This window comes from Balaenoptera physalus (genome assembly GCF_965194825.1).
Source record: "Balaenoptera physalus genome assembly, chromosome: 2".
NCBI classification, from domain to species: domain Eukaryota; kingdom Metazoa; phylum Chordata; class Mammalia; order Artiodactyla; family Balaenopteridae; genus Balaenoptera; species Balaenoptera physalus.
Window position 1 is genome coordinate 22,602,273 of NC_138883.1, and position 21,228 is coordinate 22,623,500.

Sequence of the window (21,228 nt, forward strand, 5' to 3'; positions counted from 1 at the left end):
GCGTCTTTCCAAAAAAAATTAACAGCATCTAATTGTTCATTTAATTACGTGTGTCAGGGCCTCACCATGTGCAAAACTAGCTGTAATGTGCATGTGGGTGTGTGTGCGCATGCGCGTATGTTGGTTGTTTTGGAAACTCCCTAGGAGATTTTAATTGAAGAATATTATAAAATTCTTGAAAAATGTGTTGAGGGTTTATTATATTAAATTCTTTAACATACAAGAATAAAGATGTGTATGTGCTTGAGGTGCCAAATAAACAGCAAAAAGACTTTGTTGAAAATATATCTTTTCCAGAAACTATACATCTAACCTTTCCCTTGTTTCCTTGCATCATACCAATAATAATATGATAGTCACCAGGGCTTTTCATTTTATTTATTTTTCTTGAGGAACTGGCAAAGATTGATGAGGTTAATAGAAGGTGTGGTCTACAGATTCAGATTGTAGTTTTAATATAGAAGCAGTGATAGCATAGGCTTTTCCTTATTTTGCCTAGTTAATATCAATTACTAAATTAATGACTTAAGTAGTAATGTTTTAGAATCATTTTCCAGCTGACCTGTATCAAAATTACTGAATAATTGTCTAGAATAATTTCTATTATTTAGTGCATTGAATACATTCTCATTTTGGAGATTGTAACTAACTGTACATACACACATATAGCCATACAATCTAAGTTAAAGAATTTTTTAAAAAAATGTAAATTGTAACAGCAATAACCTAAAATAGGAGGGGGAAGAGAAGTAAAAGTGTGAAGTTTATGAATTCTATTGAAGTTAAGTTGTTATCAGTTTAAAATAGGGTGATACACATTTAAGATATTTTATGTAAGCTTCGTGGTAACCACAAGGGGGAAATCCTATAATAATTACATAAAACAACATGATAAAGAAGTCAAAGCATATTGATACCAGAAGACAACAAAACATACACAAAAAAGACAGCAGGATAAGAATCAAAGAACAAGGAACCTACAAAACATCCAGGAAACAATTAACAAAATGGCAATAGTAAGCCCTTACCTATCAATAATTACTTTAAATGTAAATGGATTAAATTCTCTAATTAAAAGACATAGAATAGACAAATGGATAGGAAAAAAACAAGATCCAACAATATGCTGCCTATTAAAGACTTACTTTAGCCTTAAAGGTACACATAGATTGAAAGTGAAGGGATGGAAAAACACATTTCAGGCAAATGGTAACCCAACTCCCCCCCCACCAAAAAAAAGAAAACAAAAAAAGCAAGGGTAGCTCTAGTTATGTCAGACAAAATAGACTGTAAACAAAAAATGATAAAAAGAGACAAAGAAGGTCATTATAATGGAATCAGTACAAGAAGAGAGAACAATTGTAGATATGTGCCCAATGTTGGAGCACCTAAATATTTAAAGGAAAAACTAACATAGCTAAATGGAGAAATAAACAGTAACAAATATAACAGTATTGAGAATAAAATTTCAATATTTACACTCATCTTTTGTAGGTATAAAGGCATAATCACCATAAACAGTTTGGTGTTCATGCTTCAGTCCTATTTTGGTCTAATGGGCTGAGCTGCAGTTATTTTTGACAAAAATATATATTTTTAGATATACCTGTCCCTTCCTTTTGAGTCTTTGACATTGAGGATATCCACCTTGTTGTAGTATTTTCTTCCTTTGGGGTTCTATCGCCCCAGACTCTTGTATTTTCCTCCCGACTTTCTATCTACATCTCCATTTTATTTTGAAATTCTCTTGTGTTTATCTCTTCTAAACCCTCTTCTGTTTTCTCTGTAGATATTCTTTATGAGCTATTTTATCTATTCCTATGCCGTTAACTTCCTTTAGGCTGTTGATTCTTTAGTTTTGTATCTCTTGACCATATCTCTTGAGCTTTAGAGCTGTATATATAATTGGATATCCAATTAGTCATCTATGCTTCTGTATCTTTTGTTCCTAACAACTTCTATATGTTTCATCCTAATGTTAACTTCTTAACCCCTAAATCGTTGCTTCTTCTAGGTTTCCTGTTTCAGTTTAAGCTAAAAATTGACCATCAATACTGATTCCTTTCTCTTCCTTACCCCCCTCACATTTAAGTCCAAATACGTACATTTTGGCTCAACCCTTACCATTTTCACTTGTTTGGAATATTGTAACAGCCTCCTGACTTCCAGCCTCCGATATTTGCTCCACTCTATATAGAGAGTGTGCTTTCTAAAGAACAGTCCAATTCACATCCTTGTCTCTCATATTGTGGTTAGATGGGGATGATGGTATATCCCTAACCCTCACCCTGTTTTCTTCCTAAATGCATTAGTGGAATGTTAAAGTAGAAAGTGCTCCTTTAATCTGGCAGAATTGACCATGTTTTCTGTGCTATGGAAGTTTTTTTCTCTTTTTCTATTTGCAATAGTATTTCAAGGTGGATCTTGGGAAATGAAGCAGACTTAATTAAATTTCTGTAGTCATAATTGGAAGTTCACATCCTAATTTAAGTTGAGGACTTCCTGTATTTATCTAGTGACATATAGACAAGACAGAGGCCTACAAATTGTATAGCAAGTACTAAAGCCAGGTCAGCCAGGTCTCATCTCTGCAAGGAGGTTTAATTTTAGCTTTGTTGATCTATCCCCTTTTACTTTCCCCTTCCTTCCTTCCTTCCTTCCTTCCTTCCTCCCTCCCTCCTTCCCTCCCTCCCTCTCTCCCCCTCTCTCTCTCTTTCTTTTGTTAAATAACAGCTAAGTTGAGATATAATTCATGTACCATACATTTGACCTATTTAGAGTTACCATTCAGTAGTTTTTAGTATATTCACAGAGATGTGCAGCCATCACTACATGAATTTTAGGACATTTTTATCACCCCAAAAAGACAATCTGGACTATTAGCCATCACATCCTTATCTGCCCATCCACCCTCCCTGTAGCACTAGTCAACAAGTAATCTGCTTTTATCTCTATAGATTTGTCTGTTCTGGACATTTCCTATGAATGGAATCATAAAATATGCTATCCTTTATGATTGACTTCTTTCATTTAGCAGAATATTAGCAAGGTTCATCTATGTTGTAGTATGTATCATTACTATACTTCTTGCTAAATAACTGTCCATTGTATGGATATACCACATTCATTTACCAGTTGATGTTCATTCAGATTATTTTAATTTCTTGGCTATCATGAATAGCGCTGCTATGAACACTTGAGTACAAGTTTTTTGCGTGAACATATGTTTTCATTTCTCATAGGTACTTACCTAGGAGAGAATTGCTGGGTTATACGGTAATTATGTTTAAGCTTTTGAAGAAAGTCCAGATTGTTTTTCCAAGGTGACTACACTGTTGTACATTCCATACATTCCTGTTGTCAGTATATGAGAATTTCAATTTCTCTGTATACATACTAACAGTTGTTATCATCTGGTTTGTTTTTGATTATAGCTATCATGCTGGGTGTGAAATGGAATTCTATTGTGGTATTGATTTGCATTTCCCTGATGGCTAGTGATGTTGAGCATCTTTTCATGTGGTTATTGGCCATTCATATATCTTCTTTGGAGAAATGTCTATTTTGATCTTTTGCTCAATTTGTTATCTTTTCATTTATTATTTGAGTTCTTTACGTATCCTAGATACAAGTCCTTTCTCAGATATGTGATCTATAAGTATTCTCTCCTGTTTAGTGAGTTGTCTTTTCACTTTGTTAATTGTGACCATTGAAGCATAATATTTTACATTTTGATTAAGTCCAGCTTATCAGCTTTTTTCTTTGGTTGCTTGTGCTTTTGGTGTAATGTCTAAGAAATGATTGCCAAACCAAAGTCACAAAGACTTCTGCCTGTTTTCTTCTAGGAGTCTTATATTTTTATTTATTTATTTATTTTTAAAATTTTTATTTAGTTATTTATTTTATTTAATTTATTTTTTTGTAGCCATATTTTTAACAATTACATTTAGGTCTTTGATCCATTTGATCCATTTTTTATGTGGTATGAGGTATGGGTTCAACTCTGTTCTTTTACATGTGACTATTCAGTTGTCCCAGCACCACTGGTTGAATAGACTATTCTTTCCTCATCAGATTGTTTTGGCACCCTTGTTGAAAGTCAGTTGACCGTATATGTATAGTTTTATTTTTGGACTGTCAATTCTATTTCATTGATCTATATGTCTATCCTATGCCAGTACCACACTGTTTTGATTACAGTAGCTTTGTAGGAAGCTTTGAAATGGGTAAGAGTGAGTCCTCCAACTTTGTTCTTATTTTTCAACACTTTATTTGGCTATTCTGGGTCCCTTGAATGTCCATATGAAATTTAGGATCAACTTGTCAATTTCTCAAAAAAACCAGCTGGGATTTTGATTGGAATTGCATTGAATCTGTAGGATGTTTGGGGAGTATTTTTGTCTAAACTATATTAAGTCTTCTGATCTTTGTACATGGGATATGGTCCCATTTATTTAGGTATTTAAAGTTTTTTTCAACAGTGTTTTGTAGAGTTATTTTTCTTTCAGATATTTTCAGAGTGTGTTTTGCAGTTCTTTTTAAAGGTGTATTATTAAGTATATTATCCTTTTGATGCTATTGTACATACAGTTGACTTTTAACTTTATTTTTGGATTAATCATTCAAGTATATAGAAATACAATTGATTTATGTATATTGACCTTATGTACTACAACATTGCTGAACTATTTTATTAGTTCTAATATGTTTTTAGTGAAATCATTAGGATTTTCTTATACAGGGACATGTTATCTGCAAATAGATGCAAATATGTTTACTTCTTTTTTTTCAATGTGGACATATTTTGTTACATTTTCTTGCAAAATTGCCCTGCCATGACCTCCTAATACAGTGTTGAATAGAAGTGGTGAGAGCAGATATTCTTTTCGTGTTTCTGATCTTAGGGAGAAAGCATTGTCTTTTACCATTGAGTATGATAGTAGTTGTGGGTTTTTTATAGATGTCTTTTATCAGGTTGAGAAAGTTCCCTTCTATTCCTAGTTTGTTGAGTGTCTCCATCGTGAATGGGTGTTGAATTTCATCATATGATTTCTCTGCACCTTTTGATATTTTCTTGTGGCTTTATGTCCCTAATTCTTACTAATATGGCATATTACATTAATTAATTTTCAGATATTAATGCAGCCTTGCATTCTTGGGATAAATCCCACTTGATTATGCTGTAAAAACCTGTTTATATGTTTCTGGATTCTGGTTGCTAGTATTTTGTTGAAGATTTTAAAAAATATCTATTTATAAGTTATATTCATAACTGAAGCCTTATAAACAATCTGGGGAAATTACAGTTGAGACTTCAGTGTTCTTAGCTTGCTTTGTCTGCAGTAGAGTGACCACCCTGTTAGTGGATAGTTGGTGGAGGAGGGAGTTCCCAGTATTTCTATTGCAGTTACCAAGAATTTAGCTTGTGCAAATCAGAGCTGTGAAGATGAAAAATCCTCGTGGTCTGCCCTTCCTGTGAAATACCTACTATTATGATCTGTTTCTGCTCACAATATTTTTGACTCCAAAAGTTTGAGTTTTCCACATCAAGTAATTTTTCTATTTTTTGCATTCATCAGCTGGGTGCCCTACAACTTAATTAAAGCTCTGACCCCAACTACCCAGAGTTACTGCAGATCCTTCAGTTTAAGGGCTCAGTCCCACAAGACTCCCCCTCCCCCACCTTCAGCTACCAGTCACAGGTATTGAGTCCCTAGGTTGCCTACACTTCTATCTGAGCTGGCTTCAAATTGGGGTTCCCATAGTTCATTAATTTGCTATAATGGCTCACAGATTTCAGGGAAATACTTGACTTACTATTATTACTTTATTATAAAGGATGCATATGAACAGCCATATGAAGAGGTATATAGGGCAAGGTCCCAAAGGGTCCTTAGTACTGGAACTTCTGTCTCTATGGAATTTTGGGTGCATCACCCTTTTGGCATGTGGATGTATTCACCAACCTGGAAGCTCATCGTATCTCATTGTTCAGGAGTCTTTATAGAGTTTAATCTTCAGTCCTCCCCTTCCTGTCCCCCATCCCCCTTCTTAGAGGTTGATGAGTAGGATTGTAAGTTTCAACTCTCTAATGATCAGCCCCTTACGGAGGCTATCTGGGGGCCCCACCCTAAGCCACCTCATTAACATAAGCTCTGGTCTGATCAAAAGTGCTTTGTTATTAATAAATCATGCCTTTACAAGTGTGATTTCCATTTTTCTTCACCCAACATATTATACATTTGTTACCTTACAATATAAGTGTATAATTTATCCATAATTCGACTAATGACAGTATTTTGTTCTTTGTCACCATCTGTTAGACCTTCTGACCAAAGGAACTGCCTTTTTTTTCATTTCTGGGGATGTTTGAAAGCTGATGTATGTGGGGGGATCCCGGTCTAAGGGCCATATCCCAGTTCTGCTTCATCATAGGCTAATTCTATCACAGCTACTTTTAATATACTGGGGCATATCCTAAGAACCTTCTAGACTTCTAGAGGCCTAGAACATTCTTGCTTATGGATTCATGCTATTCAGGGAAATTGTCCCTTTGCTTAATTTCATTTTCCCTTCTAGTTCATGACTTCCCCTATTTTGCTTCTTTGAGGTGAAGACTGTTTAGATTATTTAAAATCAACTAGAAATTGGATGGTAGCCTCACCTTGGAAGGTCCTAAGACCCGACTGAAATTCTGTTCTATTGAAGGTGGAAGAAAGATTTCTTTTCTCATCCCTGTTTTAAATATCTAAATATTAGAGTTGGTGAGGTTAGAGTCCATGGAAAAGAGAGTTGCTTTGATTAAATTTCCTAGTTTTAAATGTGGACAAATGCAGACTTTATCTGCCTCATGCCGTATAGAATCTCTCTCTCTACCTGATTAGCTAGACCCTTGGGGATATGCATTTTTAGAAACAAAACTAGGAATTTTATCTTATTTTTTAATCTCTAAAATTCCCTTCATAACCAGTTTCTAGGTCTATTGTGGGGTGTTTTGGATTTTCAAATGCTTGCACCAGACTGCTTTATATATCAAATTAAGGGGTTAATTGTATTACACCTGGAAGTTTAGGAGGCCAAACTTTTCTGTAGTACTGCCTTTCCAAAGATGATAGAGTATACCAAATATTTTATAAAAATCCAAGGAAATCATTTCTGCACCAACTTTTAACTGATATAAACCATTATGCAAATTAAAACATTATGGGTATTTTAAAATTTTGCTTAAATTTGTTAGTTATTGTCTAAATTCAGATTATCATGACTTTCTCATGTTTTGGAATGCTACTGTTTTCTAGATTTTTTTAAAAATTAGATATAAATGTCATATTTTTAGACTAAACTTCAGTGGCTCTGTGAGGAACTGAGAGAGAGAGAAAACAGAGAGAAAAGTCTACGGCACCAGCTGATGTTGTGCAGACAACAACTCGGGAACATGACTGAAAACAAGGAAGCTGAGCTTCAGTGTCTCTTTGAACAGATAGAAAGACAGGAGCAGCTTCTGGAAGAAATACATCGGGAGAAGAGAGGTGTGTTAACTGCTCTTACTCTTTATTTTTCTTTGTTTATATTTGTGGAATCTTATGTTTGGGAAAAAAAATTCTGTTTCTCTTGGCTCTGGTTTGAACTACAGAATTTCCAAATTCATCTCCTTTCCTTGTCTCTTGTCTCCTTATCTTCATTTCTGGGTCTAGAAGAGAAAACTGTTTCTCCTTGAGAATTTCTCCTTCAGCTACTGTATCCCTCCTGTGTACATAGATAACATTTGTGTCTATTGTCCATTTGCAAGTGCTGATTTGCTAAGACATGCTTGTTCTTCCCTGGTAAAATGCCAAAATTTATATTTTACTCCAGTAAAATACCCATTAATTCATTCAACAGATATTTACTTCGTGTCTATTTTGTCTTTGGTACTATTATAGGTGCTAAGGATATTATCAGTAAATGAGAAAAAAAATCCTACTCTTTTTTTTTTTTTTGGCTGCGTTGGATGGTCTTCGTTGCTGCATGCGGGCTTTCTCCAGTTGCGGCGAGTGGGGGCTACTCTTCGTTGTGGTGCGGGGGCTTCTCATTGCAGTGGCTTCTCTTGTTGCAGAGCACGGGCTCTAGGCGTGCGGGCTTCAGTTGCAGCACGTGGGCCCTAGAGCATGTGGGTTTCAGTAGTTGTGGTGCACGGACTTCAGTAGTTGTGGTGTGTGGGCTCAGTAGCTGTGGCTTGCAGGCTCTAGAGCACAGGCTCAGTAGTTGTGGCTCACGGGCTTAGTTGCTCCGTGGCATGTGGGATCTTCCTGGACCGGAGATTGAACCTGTGTCCCCTGCATTGGCAGGCAGATTCTTAACCACTGCACCACCAGGGAAGTCCCAAAAATCCTACTCTTGTTTACCTTGCATTATATTGAGAGGGGTGACAAAATAAATGTGATAAATAAGTAAATTATGTAATATATGAGGTTATAAGCACATCGTTGAAAGCAGTAGAGTAAGGGAAAGCGAGTTTGGGAGAGCACGGCACAGGGTTTAATATGTAGGCAATACTTAACTTTAAAAATTAGACAGGAGTCATGGAAAATTACCTTTCTGTTTGGTTCTACTAGGGATGGATATAATGGGAAGAAGAAAAATAGCATGAGGTATAGGAATCCTATGTGTATCTTATGTTATGTTGGCCTTAGGCTTTTTTTTTTTAATGAATTTATTTATTTATGTATTTATTTTGGCTGTGTTGGGTCTTCATTGCTGCATGCAGGCTTTCTCTAATTGTGGTGAGCAGGGGCTAGTCATTGTTGTGGTGCATGGGCTTCTCATTGCGGTGGCTTCTCTTGTTGCGGCCACGGGCTTTATGGCGTGCAGTCTTCAGTAGTTGCAGCATGTGGGCTCAGTAGTTGTGGCTTGTGGGCTCTAGAGCACAGGCTCAGTAGTTGTGGCTCACAGACTTTGTTGCTCCGCAGCATGTGGGATCTTCCCGGACCAGGGATTGAACTCGTGTCCCCTGTGTTGGCAGGTGGATTCTTAACCACTGCACCACCAGGGAAGTCCAAGGCTTTTTCTCTTACTGAACTTTATTAAGAACCAGAAAGAAGAGTAATATAGTGTCCCACTAAGAAAAACTAAACATTAACATATGATAATTCTTTTTAAAGTAAATTTTTTGTTTTTTATTTTAGTGATCAGGATTATTCTCTCTACACATACCACTTAAAAATTGTTTATTACAGTCCTGCAGTGATTCTCAAATTTTGGTATCAGAATCATTTTACATTCTTAAAATTTTTGAGAACTCAAAGATCTTTTATTAATGTACATTGTGTATATCAATATCTATCATATTAAAAATTAAAACTGGGTATTTGAAAATATTTATACCTTTAAAATAATAATTATAAATCCATTCATACTAACATAAAAATCAATGAAATTTAACTGTTTTTCAATACAAAAAAATTAAAGAGTGACTTTGTTTTTTGAACGTTTGGAAATCTCTTTAATTGCTGTCTTAAAAGAAGATAGCTACATTTTCACTTTTGCTTCTTCATCTAATCTGTTGTTATATTACCTGTCATGTAACCCCTGAAGAAACTGCATTTTACATTCATGAGAAATTGAATGTGGAAAAGACAAGTAACATTTTAGTATTATAATTAAGGGGTCTTGGATGGTGCCCAAACACCTTTTGAGAATTGCTGGTCTAGTGCAATTGAAAGATGTAAATTGTGCCAATAATAAAAGTTAGGGATGCCCTTTAATTTTTTTTTTAATGACAGTACAATAGAATCTGTTATGGAACTTATAGATAAAACACTGTATGATCTCTATACATGTTATATGTTATAGCCTATCCACTAATTAACACTAGATTACAACCCCATTTTTCTTTTAGTAAATATTTATCAGTATTGGCACCCTGTAAGTCATTTCTTTGCATAAGGAATATGCAATAGTCTATTATAAAATCATAAAACTGTCATTGGGGAGAAATGCAAAAGAACCAAATATCTGAGCATTTAGATAATTATATCAAGTGCCCAGCTTTTTCATAAAAGCTTCAGAAGGTGAGGTATAAAGTTTGTAATCTCTCAAAGTGATTGCCTTTATTTCTACTTTTTTAATTTAATAAAAATTTATTGCTCATCTTGTTATCTATAGAGCACTTGAATTCCTTTATACATCTTAGAATCAGCTCGTCAGTTTTAGAAAAGAATCTACTGGTGTTTTGATAGGATTGTGTTAAATGTATAGATTAATTTGAGAATGGACATCTTAATATTGACGATATCTTCCAATCTATGAACATGGTGTATCTATCCATTAATTTAGGTTGTCTTTAACTTTTCTCATGATGTTTTGTAATTTTCAGCAAACAGGTCTTGCACATCCTTTTTAGATTTATTCCTAATTTTTTTAAATTTATGATGTTATATAAAATACTCTTTAAAATTTGAATTTCCAACATTCTTTTCTAGTAGGTATAAATATAATTGATTTTTTTGTATATTAAACTTGTATTTTGTAACCTTAAGCTCATTTATTCGTTGTAGTAACTTTTAGTAGTTGTTGTTTATTCCTTGCACTTAGAGTTTTCCTTGTACATGATCATGTCCTCTGCAAATAAGGACAGTTTTGCTTTCTTCTTTCTTTTCTTTTTCCCTTGTCTTAATCAACTGGTTGGAACCTTCAGTACATATTAAACTAACCTTGTTTTCCTGGGATAAACTCCAGTTTGTCAAAATGTATTTCTCCTTTTACATATGGCTGGATTTGATTTAGTGATAGTTTGTTAAGAATTTTTGCACCTACGTGGGTGAGGAATATTGGTTTATAACTTCTTTTCTTGTAATGTCTTTATCAGATTTGAATGTTAGTATAACAGTGACTCTTAACATGAGTTGTGTTTCCCTTTTATTTTTGGGAAACATTTGTGTAAAGTTTGTATTATTTTTTTGTAAATGTAGGATAAAATTCATCAATGAAATCTTCTGCACCTGTAGTTTTTGTTTTGGGAAGGTTTTTAATTTTAAACTTGAATTCTTTAATAGATGTATGGTTTTTCAGAATTTCTTCTTCTTGAGTCAGTTTTGTTAATGTGTGCCTTTTAAGATACTTTTCCATTTTATTGCAGTTGTCAAATTTATTGGCTTAAAGCTTTTTGTAATATCCCCTTTTTAATTCTTTTAGTTTCTGTAAGATCTGTGCTGATGTCTCTTATTATTTTCCTGATATTGGTAATTTGTTTTCTCTCTTCTTTATAAGTCTTGCTGAGGGTTTTATTACTATTTTTAAGGAAACAGCCTTTGAATTTAAATTTTTTTCTGTTGTTTGTCTTTTTAATGTCTTACTGATCTCTATTGTTATTTTTATTTCCTTTCTTTTACTTCCTTTTTGTATCATTTGTTATTCTCCTGGATTCCCAAGTTGAAAACTTTATTTCAATACTTCTCTTTCCTAATATAGTCATTTAAAGTTATAAATGTCCATCTTAACAATACTTCAAATGCATTCCACAAATTCTGGTATCTTGTCTTTTTATTATCACTTAGTGTGAATTAGAAAATATTTTCCTTGTGATTTCTTCTCTGACCTATGGGGTTTTTTTGAAGTGTACTACTGAATTTCCAGTTATGTAGTTTTCTAGATATTTTATCATCAGTTTCTAAATTTAGTACCCTTGCAGTCATAAAACATACTCTTGATTCAATGATTTTGATCCTTTTCTGAGACTTGTTTTATGGCCCCAAATGTGGTCTATCTTAGTAAATTTTCCATGTGCACTTGAAAATAAGTTATGTTCTGCATTTATTGTGAAATGTTCTGTAAAAGTCACTTATGCTAAATTGTTTCACACTGTTCTATGTCCCTGGTGATTCCTATATCCCTACTGATATTGTTAATTTCTTTTTTTGAAATTGTTTATTTCTATCAATAACTGATAGAGGATTTTTAAAATATCCAGCTATTACTTTGTGTGTGTGATTTTTTTTTTTTCTCCAAATATTTTGAAACTCAGTTATTAGATCCCATCTTAGTATTGATTGTGGAAATGCATCTAGTTAGGAGCCTATTGTAACAGTCTCAGTAAAAGCAAAAGAGGGACTGACAGAGGACATTAGTAGTGGCAACAAATGCAAAAGATTTTGTGGAGGAATTAGTGCAGGATTGACCAGTGTAGGTGAATGAGAGAGAAGACTCACAGGATACTCTAAGGTCTTAATGGTTTGCCATTGGGAGAAATAGCAAAGTTGGGAAGGAGGAGCTGATTTGGTGGGAGAACAAGAGGGATCCTGTTTTTATCTATTCCTTAAAATCATAAAAAAAGTCTCAGGAAGACCCAAACTTTTGTGACAGAGAGATGATATGGTAATTTCTTGCCTTATGGGTATAAGATGTATTAGGTGTAAGATATTTTAGGTGCTACCTGGTGATTCAGAAATAATGAGGACTTAATATGGGTAATGAAGACCAAGCAAAGGCTGTTGTAGTTGCATACTTACAAATGTATCTATTAGGAAGTAGGATGAGATAAATACGTTACTAGAAATATAAGCACCATGTTCCTGGTGAAAAGGGAAGTACTGATTACTTCTGTTAAGGCCCATATGGGGAGGTTTTTTGTAGGACATGTCTTTTGATTTACATGTTGAAAAATGCAGCAGGATTTCTATAATAAAGAGGAGGAGGAAAACTTCTCTCCAGGGGTTACCTGCATAGTGATCTCTTCTGCATATTTCAGCATTTGTTTACAGTGGTATATATAGAAGAGGTGGAGGACAGCCAAACTGATGATTAAATTTAGATATTTCTGAAGTATCAAAGTTAATTGTTGTAGAAATTTATATTTGATTCCCTTCACTATCTTACGAACTTGTCTGTTAGGTAGAACAATGTTAACCTATTTATAAGTGAAACATGACAGAGAAACTATCTATTCATTGGAATAACCATTCTCTGCACTAATATTCTTAGTTTGATTTAGTGTCATATTAACTGACATGTGCCAGGTTAACCTAGGCCCATGTACAAGGAGTTTCTATCAGTGAGTGCTGCCAGATTTGTAGATCTGAGTTGTTTTATGTTTCCTGGGCTATTTTAGGCCTGTAGGTTGGAGCTGGAGTGTTCCAGAAGGAGAGGAAACCTATTGAGAAGTTAATGTCATGGACCTCTTAGAAGTTTAGTAGTTATTGACTTAGAATTTCTTTTTTTTTTTTTAATTGGGGTATAGTTGTTTTACAATGTTGTGTTAGTTTCTACTGTACAGCGAAGTGGAGTTCCCTGTGCTATACAGCGGGTTCTCATTAGTTATCTTTGACTTAGAAATTCTTCATTGTTATGAAACAATATTTGACAGTCATGCAACTTATATAAATGTTAGTCATTGTCTAGTCTAATAGCAAGGAAAACCAATTTTTTCTATTGCCTATTGGAGTATAATTAAACATTCTAAATTAAGGGATAATCTCTAAGTGTCATGTAATTTATTTGGATTCTGGTTATTTATTTTAGCACTTTATTTTACATTTCACCAGTTTGTTCGGAAGTCTCGTGATCTTGGTCATTAGAGATAATGAAAGATTATTTTAATTGATTGAGGAAATTATTTGAACTCATTAAACTATTATTTTGTTTAATGTGAAATTATGTCTTCCCTCATGTATTTTCAGGCTTTCTTCATAATTATTTTCAAAAACCAATTGGAAAACAGTGGGTTTTTAAAAAATTATGTCAACTATTTGAGTCAAATCAGAATTTCATTTTAATCTTAATCTGTGTTTTTGCTTATATATGTTTCACTACAATAATTTTACTTCTCAAGTGTTTAGTGTTATGATTTAAAATCTAGCCAGCCCAACAGGTCAACAGGGATTGAAATTAAACTCAATTGGCTAAATGTTCTTAGGACCAGCATTGAATAAATTAATGATATGCCTGGAGCTCCTGATAACCAGATCTGTGCAGGTATCAACTTTGAATTATATAATCAACATTCACATTGTTAGTGAGTAAATTGACAATAGAAAGTTATGGCTAATTATTCTTTAGTTAGGTATAAATATCTCCACCCACCTGCCCATGTGGGTAATGAGCCTGATGCTTGTACTACTTCTATTGGCTAAACTTAATTTTGGAGACAAACATTTTCAATATTTTAAGTAATATAGTCTGTTAGCAACAGTGAAGTATTGATTGAATGGAGAGTTCAGATATTTAAAGTTTACATTTTTCCTCTCCTAAATTATTGGATGTATTTCTGTATTCTGGAATATATTCTGGAAAATCCAGAAATGTTAAATATACTATACAAATGAATTCTTAGATTTTCTTCTTTGATCCTTTTATAGATTATTTGTATTATTTTCTGCTGTTTCATACAACAGCAAACTGGTCTACTTAAATTTGAATCATGAGCATATTCAGGGAGAAAAATAAGATAAAGTTGCATGTGCTAAAAAAGATTTGATGTGAGTTTTTAGGTTAGTAATTAGCTTTTATTAAATTCAAAGCATATCTTTGCTGTGTTTGAGTTCTTTTAAGCTAATGCTTCTTTTCTATTTTGTTTTGTATATATTCGTTATCAATTGTAGTAGGCAGAATAATGCCAGCTCACCTCCCCCAAAGATGTCTACATCCTAATCCCCAGAACCTTTTAATATGTTACATTATATGCCAAAAGAGATTTTGTAGCTATGTTCAAATAAGGGTTTAGAGGAGACGAAATTGTCCTGGATTATCTATTTAGGCCCACTGTTATCATAAGCATTCTTAGAAGTGAAAGAGGAAGCAGAAAAGGGAGTCAGATGGTTCGATGTGAGAAAGACTCAATGTACCATTCATTGATGGCCTTGAAGATGGAGGAAGATGACCAAAGCCACGGAATGTGGCTGGTCTCTAAGAAGCTAGAAAAGTTAAGGAAATTGATTCTTCTCTGGAACCTCTAGAAAGGAATGCAACCTTGCTGACACCACGATTTTAGCCCAGTGAGACCCGTACAGGACTTCTAACGTACAGAATTGTAACATCATAAATTTGCATTGTTCTAAGGCAGAAAATCTGTGGTAATTTGTTACAGCATACATGCAAACCAATACACCAATAAAATCATGAAGTTAGAGATTTGTAATAGTTTCTCTGTCTCTTGGTTCTCAGTTCTGTTTATGTCAAGTAATTCTCCAGCCTGCTTGAACCTCTTTGGGTACATGTGCCTATCTTTGGACATTTGTCAGAAGTTAAGAATATATGTATATTACTTTCAGTCTACTAAAACTAACTTTGAAATGCACTGAGACAGTTCTCAAAATGTGTGAAATGTGGTATTTTCAAAATGAATATAATTTCATTATATTCACCCGTATAACATTTATTGCTGTGTGCCGGATACTGTTTAAGTGCTTTAAGCAATTTATTATTTCAGTTATTCCCAAATAGGTACCATCATCCAGCTTTCAAAAAAAATAAAACAATCAGGGTTATTTTTCTTGGAAGATATACTACAAAGTAACTAGATACACATTATGACTTTCACGGTCCCTTAGGCATTTTTGCCTTCATGGGTCCCTTCCTCCAAAGAAAATTAGATTTTTGACTACATGGGTATGAAGATGAATATAATCCAGGCTAGATTTATTATTATATATTCATTATTGTATTTGTTTTTCTTCTGGCTTTATAATCAGTTAAGATGAAAACATTTTCATTGGCTGTAGACACTGTGCCTACTGTGCTTAGTGGAAAAGTAGAGGCTGGGTGTAAGAGTATAGGCTATGCTCTGAGGTCCTCTGGGGGCTCTAGCTGTGCAGTAGGTGGTGAGGGAGACACTGATAATGGGTTTCCTTAGGAAGTTACATATGGGGAACCTGAGTCTGAGTAGGCATGAGCTAGGCAAGGGATGATGGCAGAGTTGTCCTAGCAGAGGGAACCACGTGTGTGAAGGGCTGGAGTGGGAAAGAGCTTGGCTGGAACATAATGAGATAAGGAAATCAAAGTGCAGACACAAAGATTGTGGCTGACCTAATGTTATACACCTACTGGATTTAAAAAAATTATTTGTCCCTACAGTGAACTCAATTTTCAGATGACTGGTACACCTTTGGTAGATATTAAGCTTCAATTTGTGGTTGCATTCTTGACTAAGTATTTGAAATTTGATTACTCTTTATTGTTGATGGAGTTGGGATCCGTAATGCTTTAGATAACAGATGTGGTGGCTGAGAATAAACATGCGTGCCGTGAAATTTAAAATGGAAATATTTTAAAATAGTGGATGGCAACATATTGTATATAAAGCTTATATTGCCTTATAGCTATGAAATTTTAATTTGAAACTCCAAGGAAAATTTTCTTAATTTATTAATTTGGAAGCTTTCCTGAGAGCATTTAAAACCTATGCTTACACTTATGATTTGAAAGAAAGATTGCTTTCTTCTACTTCCTCGTCTCCTGCAACTAGTGACTTTACCAAGATTTTTTTGGTGGTTTCTCACCTATCTACTCCTCCCTCTGCATTTAGACTACTGTCTTATTTAGCTCCTTATTCCTTCGTATCTTCTAAGGTTGCTGAAGCTTCTTATTTGCAAGGTCTTCCTAACTTCTAGTTGCTGTCTTCTACTTGATTGGTCTTTACCTCTGAGCCTGCCAGAGCCCCTAGGACAGATGACTTTCCCAAGCAGGCACACTCCTATGGGTGTGTTCAAGTTCACACCATTCCCCGGGCCCCAGATATCCTCCATCTAGTTCTCTGCTATTTAATAAAGCATTTGGTAAACTGACATCTTTTAGGAATAACCTTGAATGTGCCTAGATTACTACAAAAACAGGAAATCATTTTAAAATTGTGATTTTGTATTTTTTATAATGAATTACTTGCAACACACCCCGCAATTGACCTCCACCCAGTAGTGCTTCATTGGAGAAAACACACCATGTGCACACACACCACTGCTGTTCTAATCAGTTCTGCCAGATGCATCTTCATTAAACACAGCTTAGAGCCCATGACTACTCAGCTCAGATACCTTCTGTGGCTTTCTCACTGCTGAATAATTAATGTTCAAACTCTTACAGGTGTCCCATCATTTTTTCCCTCTCTTTCCTTGTTATCACCCTTGCTAGGAACATTTTTCCTTTTACTACCCTATTACTGTTAAAACTTTTGGATATTGCATGACATTTGCCATTTACTGCCTTTTCCTCTGATTATCTGCATATATGTCTCTTTATATTAAGTTTTAATCTCTTGTTTTATAGACCCTTGTTTTCCCATTGCATCTGGCACCATATTTTGTATTGACGCAGGAAATAAACATACTTACTGAATGTTTGGGTAGGTGGGCAGGTGGATGGATGGATGGATAGATGGATAGATAAATGTATAGCACAGATTTAGCATCCTGCTTCTTTATCCCATTTATTATGGTGTCTTCATCAGAAGCTATATCCCCTTATCATATCTACTCTAGACACTTAGGTCTGTTCTACCAATCAAAAGGAAAACAAACATCAGTGTTGATTTATTCTTATTTCTGCTTCTTCAAGATATGGGAACAAACATGAAGTAATGGACAACTTGGAATTATCCCACCAAACTACTCTGATGATGTCCTGTATTAACTAAGCTGTTTTCAGTATATCTTTTGAAACTAGGATAATTGGCAATAAGAGAAGCTTTCTGCTATTTATCTTTCCAGAGTCAAGTCCTTCAAGTTCTCCCTAAGAGTATTTGGAAAGACTTTGATACACACATTCTCTCTCCTAGTTTAGATGAATAGTTCATCACATCAACCATGAGAGATTACAGACTTGCTTTATTTCCTATTGAAACTATTGACTTTGTACTCTAGTGTTTAAAATTCATTTCTTAATCATGTCCCACTTTGAAAAGATTCCTCACCACTGTCCCCTACAAGTGATGTTTGATCTTTATGTTCAACTGTTCAGCCTCATTGTCTTTGAGATAGCCTTAGGCGAATGAAGGAAGCTAACATTTCTTGAGGGCTTCAGGATTTTATATGTATCTTATTTCATATTTAAAACAACCATGAGAAGTTATTAATCGCATTTTACAGTCGGGCAGTTGAGTCTGGGAAGCAGTGGGGGTAGGTTGTTTCTCACAAGATGGGACAGTGAATTACAGATGGGAGAGGACTTTGTGAAACTCAAGCTTGTGTTCCTACTATCATATCACATGTCAATATGAATCAGCACTCCACAGTCAACTTCAGTGGGCCTTGCAAATTGGAAACAACCTGTTCTTCCTCACTTTTTGGGGATCTAGTCCCTGAAGTTGTAAAGAGATCAAGTTTTTATTAAGAATGTTAGAAAGAAAATTGCTCTGTCGAAATATCTTTTTTGGCTACCATAACAACTAAACCACTAAAAATGATTTTCTAGAAAAAAATGGTCAGTTTTGCTTTTTGGACGTTAACTCCCTAGTTGTGATAGCTCTAATATTCCCAGAATTTTCTTTCATGTCATTTTAGCATGTGATAGTCTATAATTTCTTGGCTAGGAATAGCAAGCCTCAGGCCCGTTTAATGAAGTTAATTCTAATATGGGATAGATCCTTTCTCTGCCATAAATAGGGAACTAAGTTCAAACCATATACTTTTTTGGTCATGAGAAGTTTGGCTCTCTTCAAAGGTTTCAGAGTTCACTGGGGTCAGGACAGGTGTGTATCCAATTTATGATTCACAGTTTCTTCCTTCTTTCCTCCCTTAACATGGTCATATCTCCCCCCTAGAACCTCAGCTGAGTCTGGCAGTGTCATCAACAGTTGCCCTCAGGTTAACGTCCCTCTACCTTCTTCGGTTCTGACTGTAGTGACTCAACACACCTTAACACAGAGCACTTTCATCTTGAGAAGAGGGATGTAAACTACAGCTGAAGGATTTAGCTAAGATGTAAAGATATTTTGAAACTCTGAGGTTACTAGAAACTAAAATCTATGGCAGTTGGAAGGAGTTTTTTCTTCAAAGATCTTCAGAAGGGGAGACATCTATGTAGTATGGTTTAGCAGCAGTGAAATGCTAATGATTATGAACAAGTAGAGGAGTTAGTTTTCTTATTCTTTCTTTAACTGAAATTGTGAACTCTCATTTAAACAAGGAACTGACTTTGCTTTCCAGGCATTTTGTGGCGATGGCTGTTTAATGTGAACATTTCACAGAGGTATATTTCTAGGTAACATGATCTCTTGTTCTTCCATATCAGGGAGGCCTCCGATGGGTTTACTTTAATATTTGTATCTTTGTTCATGGTGAAGTTAAAATGTTTTTTAGGGCAGCACAGGCAAGAGAAAATGGTGGCTGTGTGTAACACATCTTCAGAGATACTCTGTAAACACACAAATTCTCATAATATTTCACTAAATATGCTTATCATAATGGTGTTCATTAAGGGAGGAGAGGAAAGGCAAATGCAATTTCAATGAAATAACAAGTTTTCAAGCAAACATTCTTCATGTAAAAGTTGTTCTCAAAAAATAAACTGTTAAAAGAGGAAAAATATAGCTAATTAATGTGTGTTTACATTCCAGTTGGAAATCAGTGTAAAAACACAGGCCTACTGTATTCATACTGTTCCGCAATATTGATATCTGCATATATGTTTATACTAATTTTCTACTTAAATCTAAAAATTATCACCTTTTTTTGCTCTTCTCTCAATCCAGGCAGAGAAATAATCTGTCAATTATTAAGAGATAATAAAAAAGCTTTGATTTAAATACGTTAGGAATACGAATTAAGAATTTGAGGGAATTCCCTGGAGGTCCAGTGGTTAGGACTCTGAGCTTCCACTGCAGGGGGCACAGGTTCGATCCCTGGTCCGGGAACTAAGATCCTGCATGCTGTGCAGTGTGCCAAAAAAAATAAAATTAAAAAAAAAAGAATTTGAAATATCTTTCTCCCCTTTGGATTTGAATTCAATACTAACACATTCTTTACAGTTGCCATAGAAATGTGTACCTGTACACCTTTTCCTCTTCCTTTTGAAATCTGTGGAGCAAATATTTAAAATATACTTTCTGGCAGAGAGCTGCTTTAGGGTTTGCTTTCTCTGACATCTGGAATGAGCTGGGATGAATGTCTGTACTTCCTCCTGAGGCTTCTGCTTGCAAACCTTTTTTATTGATTGATTATTTTTTAAAGTTTACTGTAAATTGATCTTCATTCCATGTTAAACTAATGTACCTTACTGTTTAACTTCTTTACAATCCTCCCTCCCCAGGTCAAATTGTAACCTTGTTTTTGTGTAAGTCTTGGTGTAAGGCTGGCGTTAGACAAGACATAAGTGTTGTTTGGCCTCCAATGTACGTCTCCATGTAAACCAATCTGAACTTTTTTACAATGATTTTGTATTGGTCTTTCAATTTCCACGCTTCCATAACCATGTCCAGGTGACTAAGCATCTCATTACTTTTCCACAGCTCTAGCTCCATCTATATTTCTAGTTTATTTTTCATTTGCAATTTTTTTGCAGTCTTTCTTTAGTTCAGTTTTTCTCCATGAGCACCTTGAAATGTCTCCCTCCTTTTACATTTTTGGTTCTCAAATATTTTATTCACCTTTCAGCATCTCAGTCGTAAAGTCCATTTTGTAAGAAATTAGTTTGTAGGAATTAACTATGTTCACGTTCCACCCCTTCTCCTTGAAATATCCATCTATTCTTTTTTTTAATTTAGTTTTTTATTAAAAAAATTTTTTTGAAAGAAATATCCATTTATTCTTTTTTTTTAAACATCTTTATTGGAGTATAATTGCTTTACAGTGTTGTGTTAGTTTCTGCTGTGTAACAACATGAATCAGCTATACATATACATATATCCCCATATCCCTTCCCTCTTGCGTCTCCCTCCCACCCTCCCTATCCCAGCCCTTTAAGTGGTCGCAAAGCACCGAGCTGATCTCCCTGTGCTATGCGGCGGCTTCCCACTAGCTATCTATTTTATATTTGGTAGTGTATATATGTCAGTTCCAATCGCTCACTTCGTCCTAGCTTACCCTTCCCCCTCCCCATGTCCTCAAGTCCATCTCTACGTCTGCGTCTTTATTCCTGTCCTGCCCTTAGGTTCTTCAGAACAGTTTTTTTTTTTTTTAGATTCCATGTATGTGTGTTAGCATACGGTATTTGTTTTTCTCTTTCTGACTTACTTCACTCTGTATGACAGACTCTAGGTCCATCCACCTCACTACAAATAACTCAATTTCATTTCTTTTTATGGCTGAGTAATATTCCATTGTGTAT

The 21,228-nt window shown here is 34.8% G+C and overlaps 1 protein-coding gene across 5 annotated transcripts in view; it reads left to right on the plus strand.

The window, feature by feature from the left end:
* Positions 1 to 21,228, plus strand: part of CEP128 (centrosomal protein 128) — a gene marked incomplete at its 3' end in the record, with an annotated part of 432,096 nt that overhangs the window by 197,642 nt on the left and 213,226 nt on the right. For all 5 annotated transcript variants that reach the window (XM_082451219.1, XM_082451220.1, XM_082451221.1 and 2 more), the window contains one exon: positions 7,337 to 7,529. In XM_082451219.1, coding sequence (XP_082307345.1) covers positions 7,337 to 7,529 — 193 coding nt within the window. The remainder of the gene's footprint in view (positions 1 to 7,336; positions 7,530 to 21,228) is intronic.